Source organism: Perognathus longimembris, chromosome 6 (assembly GCF_023159225.1).
Source record: "Perognathus longimembris pacificus isolate PPM17 chromosome 6, ASM2315922v1, whole genome shotgun sequence".
NCBI lineage: Eukaryota > Metazoa > Chordata > Mammalia > Rodentia > Heteromyidae > Perognathus > Perognathus longimembris.
In genome coordinates this window covers 15,076,111-15,090,978 of record NC_063166.1, presented here as the reverse complement: position 1 = coordinate 15,090,978, position 14,868 = coordinate 15,076,111, and the positions used below count along the sequence as shown (strand labels likewise).

The window sequence follows — 14,868 nt, the reverse complement described above, 5'->3', positions numbered from 1 at the left end:
GAGCATTAGAATTGTTTTGGTGATGATCAAAAAGGCATACTGCTTCCACTTTTCATCACCAATTTTCTTTTCCACTTTAAACTTCAAATTATTTTACAATGGAGAAAAGAAAACAGATCTATGTCACTTTTTATTGTTTTTTGTTTTGTTTTGTTTTTTGGCCAGTCCTGGGGCTTAAATTCAGGGCCCACGTGCTATCTATCCCTCAGCTTTTGTGCTCAAGACTAGGGCTCTACCACTTGAGCCACAACTCCATTTCCAACTTTTCTGGTGATTTTTAATTGTAGATGAGTCCCATCACTGGCTTTGAACCACAATCCTCAGGTCTCAGCCTCCTCATTAGCTAGGATTATAAGCATGAGCAACTGGCACCCAGCTCTAGTCTATAAAAGCTCTATTTTCCTAAGGATTAAAAGGGAAACTATGTAAGGAAATACAGTAGGTATTGTACCTTATTCTGCCCATGATTCTCAAATTAAAAACCAGATATGATAAGGTGTAATGAGAAAATAAAAATGTAATAAGATGTAATAAGAAAATAAGAATGCAATAAGATGTACTAAGAAAATAAGAATGTAATAAGAAAAGAAACAAAGAGATTCCACAGAGGAATTTTATAAGATTACTTCCTGGAAAGATACCCTGTTTATTCTCACAACAATGCTTTTTGGCACCAGGGACAACCTCTCTCAGGATTTTATGACTACGGAAATACAAGTCATTAAGAGGCAGCAGATTTTCAGAAGCTGAGGGAAGATGAAGAGCTCAACCTGAAATCCTAACATGAGCAACCATCTCAAATATTGTTCCTATTATTGAGAATCACTAGGAGGTTAAGCCTGAAAAGTAACCTGACCTCCTCTGTGATTCTGAACACAAACAAACACAGGTAAGAGGATGAAATTGGACACAGGTCAGCAATTGCTCATACTTTTCTTGCTAGTGAATGACCTACATGTCCCAAATGTACATGTCCAGTTTGCTGTGTTATAACGGACTTCTCATTGTGCTAGTCAATGATGAAAACATTTTACTTCTCATATTGTATTTGCCATATTCATTCACAATTAAGTCTAACTGGTTCTTTCATCATTCTCTAAGGAAACAATCTATAACCAACAAATATTAAAAGTTCAGATTAAAAAAAAGTCACATCACACAGAGGAACATGAGAAAGTGTTCTTTAATTTATTGTTTGGAGTGTTGCATATTTTACAAAATAGAGTTCTGGTACAATTTTCTTATTTGGAGCAGAAGAATAAAAATATTCGGCTTATTATCTGTATTTTTTCAAGTGGAAATGGATTTCTTAAATATACTGTCTGTGGTTATCAAAGAATATTCTGAATTACTTAATGGTAGTTCTCCTGGACAGGAGGTAAAGGTTAATTTCTCAGTATCTTCACCAGCAATAAAGCCAAAATTCCCAATGGCTCATTAGAAGATTCCCTTTGTTTATTGAATATTTTTACTCAAATTATATGAAATTGATTTCTCTCTCTTTCATGAATGCTGAAACCGTCAATGATTCCACAGGTTACTTTTAGAACACCTTTATGTCTGTCTCTCTTCAGAGATTTCCTTACACTTCTTATTATATCTCAGCAATTCTCACTTTCACAATTTCCCACAAAGCTTTTATTTCTTCCCTGCTAAAGTACAAAAGGCAATCCACTACCTCTATTAGTAAAAGGGATACAAAGCAAGTTATTTGTTGCCATTGTGTCTTTTTCTTTCAGTGTCACTAAAAGAAGAAATATCATTTACTTTTCAAATAATGTTGGAGAAAAAGATTCAAAAGAATTTACCCTTTGGCCAAGTGTCAAATTTTATTGTAATTAATTCATTTGCAATGTCTCAAGAGATTTAACTTTCACTGAACAAAAACATAATTTCAATTCTATGAAAGAAATAAAAATTATTGCTTATTTCATTAAAAAAAACTTGAATGTGTATAATGAAAATGAAACCCAAGTATACAAAATGCATTTTACAGCTGAAGACATAGAAACTTGTAGCAACTTTGGAGGCATGAAGCTGACAAGCCACTGACCATAAAAGACATACCACCCAGTGACACTTTAAGAGAACACTAAGTGCAGAAGCTAGATTTTTCTTAAGATAGAACATTTCTTTTGGGGGGAAAAAAAGACTCTGTTTTCATTTCAGGGAATCCATTTCAATAAATATTATTTTATGTGATCATATGCATATAGCTATTGAACCTTTGTGATTCTCCCCCAAAAATATCCTCTTTTGGTCTCACTGTGTGAATGTCCCAGTATATTTTTTTGTCTGATACCATCAGTATGTTTACTTATAGATTTATAAGCACAGTCTAGTTACCACAAATGAGGGAAACCATACAACCTGTGTTTCCTGGGGTCTAGCTTACTTCGTTTAATGTAATTTTTTCCAAGTCTTTCTTTCCATTTCCTTACTAGTGGTACAATATTATTTTTTCTGATGGAAGAGTAGAATGCTATTGTGTATATATACCACATTTTCATGATCCATTCATCCACTGAGGGACAAAAAGCAGTGGTTACAGGCCACCAAGTAGGTGGCAATGCCTTCTCTGCAGGTGTGCTGTCAGGCCTGGGGCCTTTCCATTCTTATCAAGGGAAATGCTGACCTTCTCCTTTCATATAGCACTAGAACATTTCTTAATTGCTGTGGAATGCATTTATTTTCTGGACACTAAAATGACCTGAAATATGTCATAAGAGAAATTTCAAACGATGGAAGGCGTAGATATGTAAGTATTTGGTAACATAAGGGAGCAACTTGAACTCAATGGAGGGAGAAATTTTCTGATCCAGGAATTTGGGGGTCTAAGAAAAGACATATTCCCAGACCAACTAGACACAATAGCATTTATCATTAAATGATAAATCCTATTTGTGAAACATTTAAGGCTTAGATTAAAAGGAAAAAACTAAACCTATCATTAAATATAGCAGTGATAAAACATCTAATACTTCAGATTAATACAGATTAACGTAGTCTCATTTTCTACCCAAATAGGTTTCCTGACTTTTCCACTAATGAGGATGCGGAGAGATGAGTAAGCACATACATTCTAAGGAAAAGCTACTCACACTATCTTAGGGTTTGTATATTTTTAAGGACTTTACAATGTAATGACTTCATACCAGATTATTTTTCTGAAGCTAAAATTCTTCAGGTAATTTCCCACTAGGAAAATAAATAACAATGGGATGGAATAAGTAAAAAACATTACCACCTCATAAAATTGTCTCATGAAATGAAAGAAAAGTTATATGAGAATATAAATTGTCATAGGCAAAGAACAGAGTACATGGACAACTGCTTTTAAATCCTAAAAGAAAGTGAAATATTCATGATGAAGCAGATTTTTAAGTGGTTGAGTCAAAACTGATAATAATAATAATGTAGACACTCAAATATCACATATGATCTGAGGTTCATTGTGTAAAAAATAATCTCAGGCTAGAAAGATTGACCTTCATGAAGGATAGTGTTGCACAAATTATTTTGACTCAAGTGATGGTGAATCAAACCTCAGTGACTGAATTTATCCTCCTTGGAGTAACAGACATACAAGAGCCTCAGCCTTTTCTCTTTGTAATTTTCCTCACTATCTACTTTGTCAATGTGGCTGGGAATGGAGCCATCTTGACAGTCGTCATTTCTGATTCAAGACTTCACTTACCTATGTATTTCTTCCTGGGAAACCTGGCTTGTCTAGATATCTGCTACTCCACAGTGACACTGCCAAAGATGCTGGAGAACTTAATCTCTACAGACAAAGCCATTTCTTTCTTGGGATGCATAAGCCAGCTCCATTTCTTCCATTTCCTGGGTACCACAGAGTCCCTCCTGCTGGCTGTGATGGCATTTGACCGCTTTGTAGCTATCTGTATACCGCTTCGTTACCCTGTCATCATGAATCCTCAGCGCTGTGCCCTGATGGCTGTCACTGCCTGGACCATTGCTTTTCTCCATGCTCTGCTGCACTCCGTAATGACGTCTCGCTTGAACTTCTGTGCTTCCAACCAGATCCGTCACTTCTTCTGTGATGTGAAACCCTTGCTGGAGCTGGCCTGTCAGAACACAGAGTTCAACCTGTGGCTGCTCAATACTGTCACAGGGACCATTGCTTCAGTCCCTTTCTTTCTGACACTGCTCTCCTACTTCTACATCATCATGTATCTCTTCCTCAAGACCCACTCTTGCAGCATGCTGCACAAAGCATTGTCCACATGTGCCTCCCACTTCATGGTAGTTATTCTTTTCTTTGCTCCTGTTGTCATCACCTACATCCGACCTGCCTCAGGGAGCTCCATGGACCAGGACCGGATCATTGCCCTCATGTACAGTGTGGTGACTCCTGTGCTAAATCCACTGATCTACACTTTGAGGAACAAGGAAGTGAAGGGTGCCTTAAACAGGTTCATCAAAAGGAAGCTATGCCTCAGAGAGACATAAAGAACACCTCTGAAGGCTGGGAACATACATGGCCTAGTGGTAAAGTGCTCACTTAACATACATGAAGCCCTGGGTTCAATTCCTCAGCACCACATATAGAAAAAAGCCAGAAGTGGTGCTGTGCCTCAAGTGGTAGAGTGCTAGCCTTGAGCAAAATGAAGCCAGGGACAGTGCTTAGACCCTGAGTTCAAGCCCCATATCTGGGGGGGAAAAAAAAAAGAAAAAACCAAGAACACCTCTGAGGTTTAAAAAAAAATCTGATATATGCAATTCTTGTGCTTCTGGAATTGATAAGAATACACATTACAGAGTAAATTGCATTAGACTTTATAATAGATTTAAGAGACAGGGCGTAGCTGGGGGATGTGAGTCACTGGAGGCTTGTTTCTGAAAGCTATACCTGGTCCCTGACCCCATCTCTTTCTGCTTCCTGTCCACAATGAAGTGAGAACTCTGTTCCACCACTTGCTCTCTATCCTGGCTGAACTGAATCCTATGAGCAAAATTAATCTTACCTCACATAAATTGTTTTGCTCAAGCATTTTGTTCCATCAACAAAAAGTTTGACTACCACAGAAAGCATATCCTTTGCAGACATAATTTAGCTTCATCCTAATACAAAATTTCTTTTCTTTTGGTACCTCACTACAGTGAATGGTTTTTCCTTTGCTTTGTTAGTATTTATTGTCATCTCTACTATTTTAATACATAGGAAGCTAAATAAAGGACACATGAGCCACAACACAAAGTGAGACTCTATTTCCACAATTTGATTTCTGTTAACATTGACATCAATCCTTGGGTACGGTTTAGTGTATTTAGGTGAGTATGGCGACACAGATTTATAATCCTAGCACTCAGAAGCTGAGACAAGAGGATTATGAGTTCAAGACCACTCAGGGCTATATAGAAAGTTTCAGGGAAGTATAGGTTACAGAATGAGACCTTGTCTCAAAACAAACAAGTAAGATTAGTCTCTGTCTATCCTTCTAAATGTCTATAAAATTAAAACAACAATGCAGGGACTGGGAATGTGGCCTCCTCTACATGAAGCGCTGGGTTTGATTCCTCAGCACCACAAATATGTAAAAAGCCAGAAGTAGCACTGTGGCTCAAGTGGTAGAGTGCTAGCCTTGAGCAAAAAGAAGCCAGGGTCAGTACTCAGGCCCTGAGTTCAAGCTCCACAACTGGAAAAAAAAAAAAAAACCAACACTATCACACTAAATATATTCAACATATATTTTATACTACATCTGTATTTTTTTTTCAAATTTTTATTATCAAACTGATGTACAGAGAGGTTACAGTTTCATACATTAGGCATTGGATACCTTTCTTGTACTGTGTTACCTCGTCCCTCATACCTCCCTCCCTCCTCCCCCTTTCACTTTCCCCCCATGAGTTGTTCAGTTCACTTACACCAAACAGTTTTGCAAGTATTGCTTTTGTAGTTGTTTGTCTTTTTTTACCCTGCGTCTCTCAATTTTGGTATTCCCTTTCAATTTCCTAGTTCTAATACAAGTATACATGGTTTCCAATATACTCAAGATTAGAGAGATAGTGTAGGTACAACCACAGGAAGGTGATACAAGAACATCATCACTAATAGAAGCTACAGATACACATGGGACGTTGAAAGTAGTTACAACTGTGATATAACAATCGTTTCCATAACATGGAGTTCATTTCACTCAGCATCATCTTATGTGTTCATAAGGGTATAGCTATTGGGCTCTTGTGATCCTCTGCTGTGACTTGCCTAAACCTGTACTAATTATTCCCAATAAGGGAGACCATAGAGTCCATGTTTCTTTGGGTCTGGCTCACTTCACTTAGTATAATTTTTTCCAAGTGCTTCCATTTCCTTACAAATGGGGCAATGTCATTCTCTCTGATAGAGGCATAAAATTCCGTTGTGTATAAGTACCACATTTTCCTGATCCATTCGTCTACTGAGGGGCATCTGGGTTGGTTCCAGATTCTCGCTATGACAAAATGCACTGCAATGAACATTGTTGTGCTGGTGGCTTTACTGTGATTTTGTTTGTGGTCTTTTGGATAGATACCCAAAAGTGGGGCTGCTGGGTCATAGGGAAGTTCTATATTTAGTCTTCTGAGGAATCTCCATACTGCTTGCCAGAGTGGCTGAACCAGTTTACATTCCCACCAACAATGAAGTAGGGTTCCCTTTTGGCCATATCCCCTCCAACAGTTGTTATTGTTAGTTTTCTTGATATAGGACCTTCTTACTGGAGTGAGATGGAATCTCAATGCTGTTTTGATTTGCATTTCTTTTATGGCCAGTGTACTTCTGTATATTTTAAGATTTCTTTTTTTTTTAAAGTTTTTATTATAAAACTGATGTACAGAGAGGTTACAGTTTCATACGTTAGGCATTGGATACATTTCTTGTACTTTTGTTACCTTGTCCCTAATACCCCCCTCCCACCTCCCCCTTTCACTTTCCCCCCCTGAGGTGTTCAGTTCACTTACACCAAACAGTTTTGCAAGTATTGCTTTTTTAGTTGTTTCTCTTTTTTACCCTGTGTCTCTCAATTTAGTGTTCCCTTTGAACTTCCTAGTTCTAATACCTGTATACACGGTTTCCAACATACTCAGATAAGATTACATCAATAGTGTGGATAGAATCACAAGAAGGTGATACAAGAACATCATCAATAGTAGAAGCTACAGATACACATGGGATGTTGAAAGTAGTTACAACTGTGATACAACAATCATTTCCATAAAATGGAGTTCATTTCACTTAGCATCATCTTATGTGATCATAAGGGTATAGCTATTGGGCTCTTGTGATCCTCTGCTGTGACTTGCCTAAACCTGTACTAATTATTCCCAATAAGGGAGACCATAGAGTCCATGTTTCTTTGGGTCTGGCTCACTTCACTTAGTATAATTTTTTTCAAGTCCTTCCATTTCCTTACAAATGGGGCAATGTCATTCTTTCTGATAGAGGCATAAAATTCCATTGTGTATATGTACCCCATTTTCCTGATCCATTCGTCTACTGAGGGGCATCTGGGTTGGTTCCAGATTCTCGCTATGACAAATTGCACTGCAATGAACATTGTTGTGCTGGTGGCTTTACTGTGATTTTGTTTGTGGTTTTTCAGATAGATACCCAAAAGTGGGGTTGCTGGCTCATAGGGGAGTTCTATATTTAGCCTTCTGAGGAGTCTCCATACTGCTTGCCAGAGTGGCTGAACCAGTTTACATTCCCACCAACAATGAAGTAGGGTTCCCTTTTGGCCATATCCCCTCCAACAGTTGTTATTGTTAGTTTTCTTGATATAGGACATTCTTACTGGGGTGAGATGGAATCTCAATGCTGTTTTGATTTGCATTTCTTTTATGGCCAGTGTACTTCTGTATATTTTAACATTTCTTTCTCAGGAAAATATATAGGAGAGACAGAGAAAGAGGAAAAAAGACACATAACATGTGTATTGTCATTTAATATTCCAATGGTTTTCATTAATTTAACATATCTCTTTATTAATGGAAACGCAAAACTTGCTTTTCTTTCTTTTTTTTTTTTTTTTTTTTTTTTTTGCCAGTCCTGGGCCTTGGACTCAGGGCCTGAGCACTGTCCCTGGCCTCTTCTTGCTCAAGGCTAGCACTCTGCCACCTGAGCCACAGCGCCCCCTCTGACCGTTTTCCATATATGTGGTGCTGGGGAATCAAACTGAGAGCTTCATGTGTAGGGGGCAAGCACTCTTGCCACTAGGCCATACTCCCAGCCCCAAACTTGCTTTTCTTTATGTTGCTACTATGCTTGCTGCAATTAATACTCTTGCATATTCATCTTCACCTGTTTTAGAAAATATTTGTGCAATATTCATTTATAAAAACAGAATTGCTAAATTAAAGTATATGCATCTTCAGTGTTTTAATTGGTGTAATAAAATTGCTTGACAGAAAGAATTCCCCTGAACAAGATCTTGCCCCTCTATGCTTTAATCAACACTACTAATGGTGTTTTCTATTCTAGTTCAATGGCAGTTCTGATAGGCAAAGACAGATATTTTATTGCTTATATTTGTATATCTGGGTTTTCTGATAAGAGCATTTTTGCATGTCTATTCTGAATTCAAATATTGTTTTCTGTAAGTTAGCTATTGATATTTTTTGCCCAGCTCTTCCTATTGATTATTCATCTTGTTGACTTGTGCAATACATTTTTGCATTATAGTTTTTAAACTTCAATATAAAATTTCAGAATTTTCACTAATTTCATTGCTTGCTTGTAATAATTTATTTTGAGTACCCAAAATAATTTATTGTGAGTATTCAAATTCTATTTACCTTACAGTTAGACATAATGAAAAGATACATTTCTAGAAAGTTATTGTTACTCATATTTTGCAATTGAATTAAATGAATTAAAATATTGATAGTATTCTACTAATCAGCCAGCTTGTTCTGAATTTTTAATGACTTTGGGGATGTGAGCACATAATTATTTGTCCCTTATGATACTCTATTGAAGACTCATTGTTGTAATATTAATTAAAACAAATTGCTAATTTCCATAACAATAGTGAAGTCCTCTACCAATTGAGTCTATTTTCCTTAACGATGCTCAACTTACATTTTCATGATTTGTAGATTCTGATTGGGGAGGAGAGCATGTAGTTTTCCCTTTCAGAACAAACAAAGCTTGAGAAGCTTTTTCGAAATAGTTTGAGAATTTGTTTCTAACCCACAACTTGACTAAGGGCAGTACCTACACTGCATCTTTCCCTCAAGCATTGTAAAGCACAGCCCAAATATCCTAATAGGCTATTTGTTCCACCTGGAAATAAAGCTCTAATCTTTGCATCAATAGCCTTGTTACCACTTGATTAGTTTATTTGGTATGGTTTTATTAATATTCTGTTTTTTTGTGTTGGTCCTGGGGCTTGAACTCAGGGTCTTAACACTCTCACTTGGATTTTTCATTCAAGGCTGTCACTCTACTTACTATTACCTGTTTGTGCACCCTCCTAATCAGCCTGTATCTCCACAAGAACACTCTATGACCAACCAATCTCATACGACCATCAATGAATCCAAGCCCATGACAACTGGCAGTAGCTCATTTGCACAGCTGGCAAGTAATTTGATTCTGCTTTAATGATGATGAGATGTAGGATAAGACGTCATTTCCAAGAACATCACACTTCTATTGTTCAAAGGGGATTATAATATGAAATGATGCTCCTTATTCTTTCTGAGGAATTCTTTTCCTGGGGTTCTTGTGAGCCTTCTGATGCTCAAGACTAACATCAACACCTGAACTAGGAGGAGGATGACCACCTATAGACGTTCACCCACTTAACCCACTAAAAGGAGGCTATTGAATACTTCTGTTACTTCCAGGAGTCTCAATTACTTAAGCTCATCATTATTAATAAAAGGAAATAACAACTGTAAATACAAGTCCCTGTAGTGACAATTCTGTTCAGCATCTACTTCACTGTACTTCTGAGATCTCATACAAGAAGGAAACAGCCAGATCCCTGATATGGCTACTTAATAGCCATACTTTTTTCTGGCCACATGCTAAAACTTGATCAGCGTTATAGTGAAAGTTCTAGACAAGAGAAAGAAACAAAAAAACATAAAAATAATAAAGGAAAGAAATCAAATTCTTCATTTTCATATGGTAAGATCCTATACATGGAATAACCTAAAAACCTCACCAGAGTGCTCAAACTGATGAATGAATTCAATAACGTTATAGAAAACAAAACCAGTACACAAAAAACAGCTGTGTTTTTGCTGATTTTCTTTATTACCGATAAGTAATTCTATAAAGGAGTTGCCATTTAACAAAGCGGTTTATAAATACAATGTATCTTGATTAATGCCACCGCTTTCAACATTCTCACCCATCCCTCCCCTCTCCACCCTTCTCTCACCCTTAATTTTGTAGGATATACACTAAAATCTTGACTGCATTCTCCCCCTCTTCTCTTCATTTGTCTACCCTTTTTCCCTTGACCCCACCCCATCTCTTTCAAGTACCCACTTCCTGGTGTTTATTTTGTTGAATTTTGACTTTGCCTTTCTAAGGAATTATATTATTTGAGTTCTCCTTTGAATCTGCCATATTTCAGTTAATACATTAGCATATGCTTGCATACCACCCAATGTATTTACTTACAAGTTTATAAACTAAATCTAGCTTCCACATAGAAGGGAAACATGCATCCTTCATCTCTCAGAGCCTGATTTACTTCACTTAACGTAATTTTTCCAGGTCTTTTGATTTCTTTACAAATGGTGCAATATCATCCTTTCCAATGGATGAGTAAAATTCCATTGTGTACATATACCACATTTTCTTGGTCCATTTGCCCACTGAGAAACATCTAGGCTGAAAAATTAGTAATTTTTTTACACTAATAATAAACTTGCTGAAAAAGAAATAAAGCAATCTCATTCGCACTCGATTATTTTTAAACCTGGAAGTTAATGTAACCAAGGAAACAAAAGACCTCTACAGTGAAAGTTATAAACACTGGAGGAAGAAGCTGAAGAAAAGAAAAACAAAGGAAAAGACTTCCCATGTTCAAGGATAAAAGAAGCAATATCGTTATAATGTCCATACTAAGAAAAGCAAATTACAGATTCAAGGTTATTCCCACCAAAATTCTTCATAGACCTCTGAGAACAATGAACAGATCATTTTATGAAAACTAAAACCAAAATCAGCATTATTTGGTCATCCCCCAAAAAAATTCTGTTGATGAGATAAAAAAAAATGAGACAGAAATTGTTTCTGATTCCTTGGAGGAAATTTTTCTCAAGATTCTGAAATTACTATGGGCAAGGGAAGAGCAAAGGAAAACAATGCCTAGACAGTAGTTCAATAAACAGAGCCAATGGATAGCTCTCCATAGGTTAGAAAACTTTAAGGACAGCTAAACTAACAAATGCATTTGGCATGACTATTAAACCAAAAACATGAACCACGGAGAAATAAGTACATCCTATACATATAAACTTTTAATTAGCTTTTCCACCTTTGCAATTCAAAAACTTAGTAAACATGCAAACATTTAAGAATGAGAATAATACTAAAACCATTATTTATCATTTACCCAATACAGGCTGTTCATGTTTGTACCACGTATTTTATCATTCCAATTAACAATTAATTCTTTGGGTTTTATTAATAATCTTGGTGAGAAGCAATCAGGAAATATTACTAAACTAAATAATTTTAATTACATTGTTTATCCAATCATAGGTAAACCTGACATTACATTTCAAGATAAATGGAATTTGAAAGGAGCTATTTTTTCAACACAGTGTTCAGAGCCTTTTTGATGTCCTTATTCCTCAGTGTATAAATGATGGGGTTTAGCATAGGGGTGACAACACTGTACAATACTGAGATCAGCCTGTCCTTGGTTAGTGAGTAAGAAGAGATGGGCCGTACATATGTGAAGATGGAGCTACCATAATACAGGAGGACAATGAGCAGGTGGGAGGCACATGTAGAAAAGGCTTTGCGTCTCCCCTCTGAGGAGCGGATCCTCAAGATGGTAGAGATGATGTAGAGGTAGGAAAGGATGATGCCCAGGAAAGGAGCCCATCCAATGAAGACTCCAACGAAGAGTAGCACAAACTCATTGATGGAAGTGTCCCCACAAGACAAAACCAGCAGTGGTGGGATGTCACAAAAGAAATAATTGATCTTGTTGTTGCCACAGAAGGGCAGACGGAATGTCAACACTGTGTGCACCACCGAGTTGAGCAAACCACCTGTCCAACAGGAGGCCGCCAGCTGGCTGTACAGGGTCTTGTGCATGATGACTGAATACCGCAAGGGTTTGCAGATTGCAATGTAACGGTCATAGGCCATTGCTGCCAGCAAAAGGCACTCTACACCCACAAAGAAAAGGAATGCAAAAAGTTGAGTTATACAGCCCCCAAAGGAAATGCTTTTCTTCTCTGAGAGGAGATGCACCATCATTTGGGGGACATTGGTGGTGGTATAGCAAATATCTAGAAAAGCCAAATTCCTCAGGAAAAAATACATAGGGGTATATAGGCGAGAGTCAATCAGTGTCATCAAAATAATAAAGATATTTCCTCCAAGGGTACAGAGATAGATCATAAGAAAAGTGGTAAAGAGTAAAAATTGCAAATTATTTAGATTGGAGAACCCCATGATGATGAAGGCAGAGAAAGAGGTTTGATTTTCTCCTTCCATGATGTTTAATCTTGAAGACTAAGAAAGAAGAAGCACCAATTGCAGTATTCATGAGCTGCAACAGCAATAATCTACAAAACAAGAGATATACCTGTTATAGACAACATAATCCTTAACTATAAATTCATCAATAGTAGGTCTCGTATAACCTATAATCTCATGGTGGGGTCCAAAAATATTCACAATTAGGAAAACTAGATGGTAAGGGTGACAAATAAATAAAATGCATTGTACTCATACATTGGCATGTCAAGTTGACAGTTTCTTTACCAATGTCTAAAGATCATAATTAAAAATTGGATTCATAAATTCATAATTTTAACATTTTGGGTTTGTTTGGGTTTTTTTGCCAGTCCTGGGGCTTGGAACTCAGGGCCTGAGCACTGTCCCTGGCTTCTTTTTGCTCAAGGCTGGCATTCTACCACTTGAGCCACAGCGCCACTTCTGGCTTTTTCTATACATGTGATGCTGAGGAATCGAACCCAGGGCTTCATGTATACTAGGCAATCACTCTACCACTCGGCCATATTCCTAGCAATGTTAATGTTTCTTATAGAACACTTTTATGGGGAAAAGTGAACACTGTGATGTCCACATGCAACGTCAGGGACTAAGGAATGGTGTCTCTCTCCCTCATCTCCATCGTGTCTTGGAGATAGCTGACGAGGATTAAAATCAGGACTGTTACAGTCACTGTAAGAATCATGGAGTTATTTGAGATTTGTCTCATGGAAGTCTCCTTGTTCTTCTTGCACTCTTGTTGATTTCTTTTTATATTTTAATATACAATATTAGATAAGATGTTGAGGGAAAAAATGAATTTTTGAAAAGCTACATCATAAGAGAATATGGAACAGAACCATTTGAAAGACATAACCAAATAAATGCAGGAGCCAAGGGGCGCTTGCCATGGGACACAGCCTGCAAAGCAGGCGTCTTACATTGGCAGTGGGGACTCTCTCCATAGGATTGTTTGCCAAAACTACTCCCCAAGGAAAGAATGCTTAAGAACAGAGAAAAATAAAGGCAAAACAATACCTCAAACCTGCTATCTTAGCTACTTAAAAAGCAGGGCTTAGGAGATCAAAGTTCAAGGCTAGCCCAGGCAAAAAGAAGTTTGTAAGATTCCATCGCCAACAACAGGCTGAGTGCAGTGACTCAGTCCTGTTATCCCAGCTACGGGGAAGCAAGATGGCTGGGCACAATGGCATATGCCTGTCATCTGTAGCTATCTGGCAAAACACAAGCATAAGGACTGCAGCCCAAACTGGCTCAGCACTTAAAGACCCTACCTCAAAAACAGCCAGTGCAAAATGGACTGGAGGCATGTCTCAAGTGGTGGAGAGCCTGTTAGCAAATGCAAGGTCCTGAGCCCAAGCACCACCAAAAGAGGAGAAGGAGGAGGGGGAGGGGGGAAGAGAGGGGGGAAGAGAGGAAGGAGGAGGAGGAGGAGGAGGAGGAGGAGGAGGAGGAGGAGGAGGAGGAGGAGGAGGAGGAGGAGGAGGAGGAGGATCTTTTCAATTCTAAGGTTGCCAACAAAATTTGTTAAATACTTTGTCTGGTTTTACTCCCAGACTTCCACAGCCTGAGCTCCTCCTAATATTTAAAAGGAAAATTACATTTCATCCTTAAGCCAGGTATGATGAGAGTTGTGCCACTTGGAGCACTGTTTAAGTTTTTAAGTAAAGCTGTACCTTTCTTCAGGGTACACAAAGAGAATGTACAGAGATTGATTCAAATTTCTGTCACAGATAAGGTAGAGAATAGAACAGGTATATACTTATATTTCCCCCACATTTTACAAGACTATAATGCCATTTGGCATCTAGGAGTATATGCCTCAGAGATTATCATTTTTAAAGTCAAGCTATATTCTCTTTAACTAGTGTGGTCACCAATGCCTATTTTGACCTTTAAACAATGACCATGTGATCAATAAATTCCTGCCCTATGAATGTCCTGTTCCTCATTCAGCACTAAGTATTCATAATAGTAACCAAAGAGCTGATAATGTTATTGCTTCATAGAATTGTTCTCACTCTACCCCATGAAGCTATAAGTAACCTTTATTCCTTTCTACATAAAAGACTTTAAGGCTTTATTTTACTTCTTTCTGGATGTGTGTGCTAGTCCTGGGGCTTTAACTCAAGGCCTGGACACTGTCCAAG

At 37.7% G+C, this 14,868-nt stretch overlaps 2 protein-coding genes and 1 non-coding gene across 3 annotated transcripts; 1 reads left to right on the top strand and 2 right to left on the bottom strand.

Moving 5' to 3' along the window:
- Nucleotides 1-2,533: 2,533 nt before the first annotated feature.
- LOC125354035 lies at nucleotides 2,534-2,655 on the bottom strand. Its single transcript, XR_007211425.1, has one exon. It is a non-coding gene; the product is annotated as a U6atac minor spliceosomal RNA (small nuclear RNA).
- An 876-nt stretch (nucleotides 2,656-3,531) lies between these two features.
- LOC125353539 (olfactory receptor 12D2-like) lies at nucleotides 3,532-4,473 on the top strand. Its single transcript, XM_048349237.1, has one exon. It carries the CDS (start codon nucleotides 3,532-3,534, stop codon nucleotides 4,471-4,473), a length of 942 nt encoding a protein of 313 aa, XP_048205194.1.
- Nucleotides 4,474-11,776: 7,303 nt separating this feature from the next.
- On the bottom strand, nucleotides 11,777-12,700 carry LOC125353538 (olfactory receptor 5V1-like). Its single transcript, XM_048349236.1, has one exon. The coding sequence runs from the start codon at nucleotides 12,698-12,700 to the stop codon at nucleotides 11,777-11,779; it is 924 nt and encodes a 307-aa protein (XP_048205193.1).
- Between the last annotated feature and the right edge of the window lie 2,168 nt (nucleotides 12,701-14,868).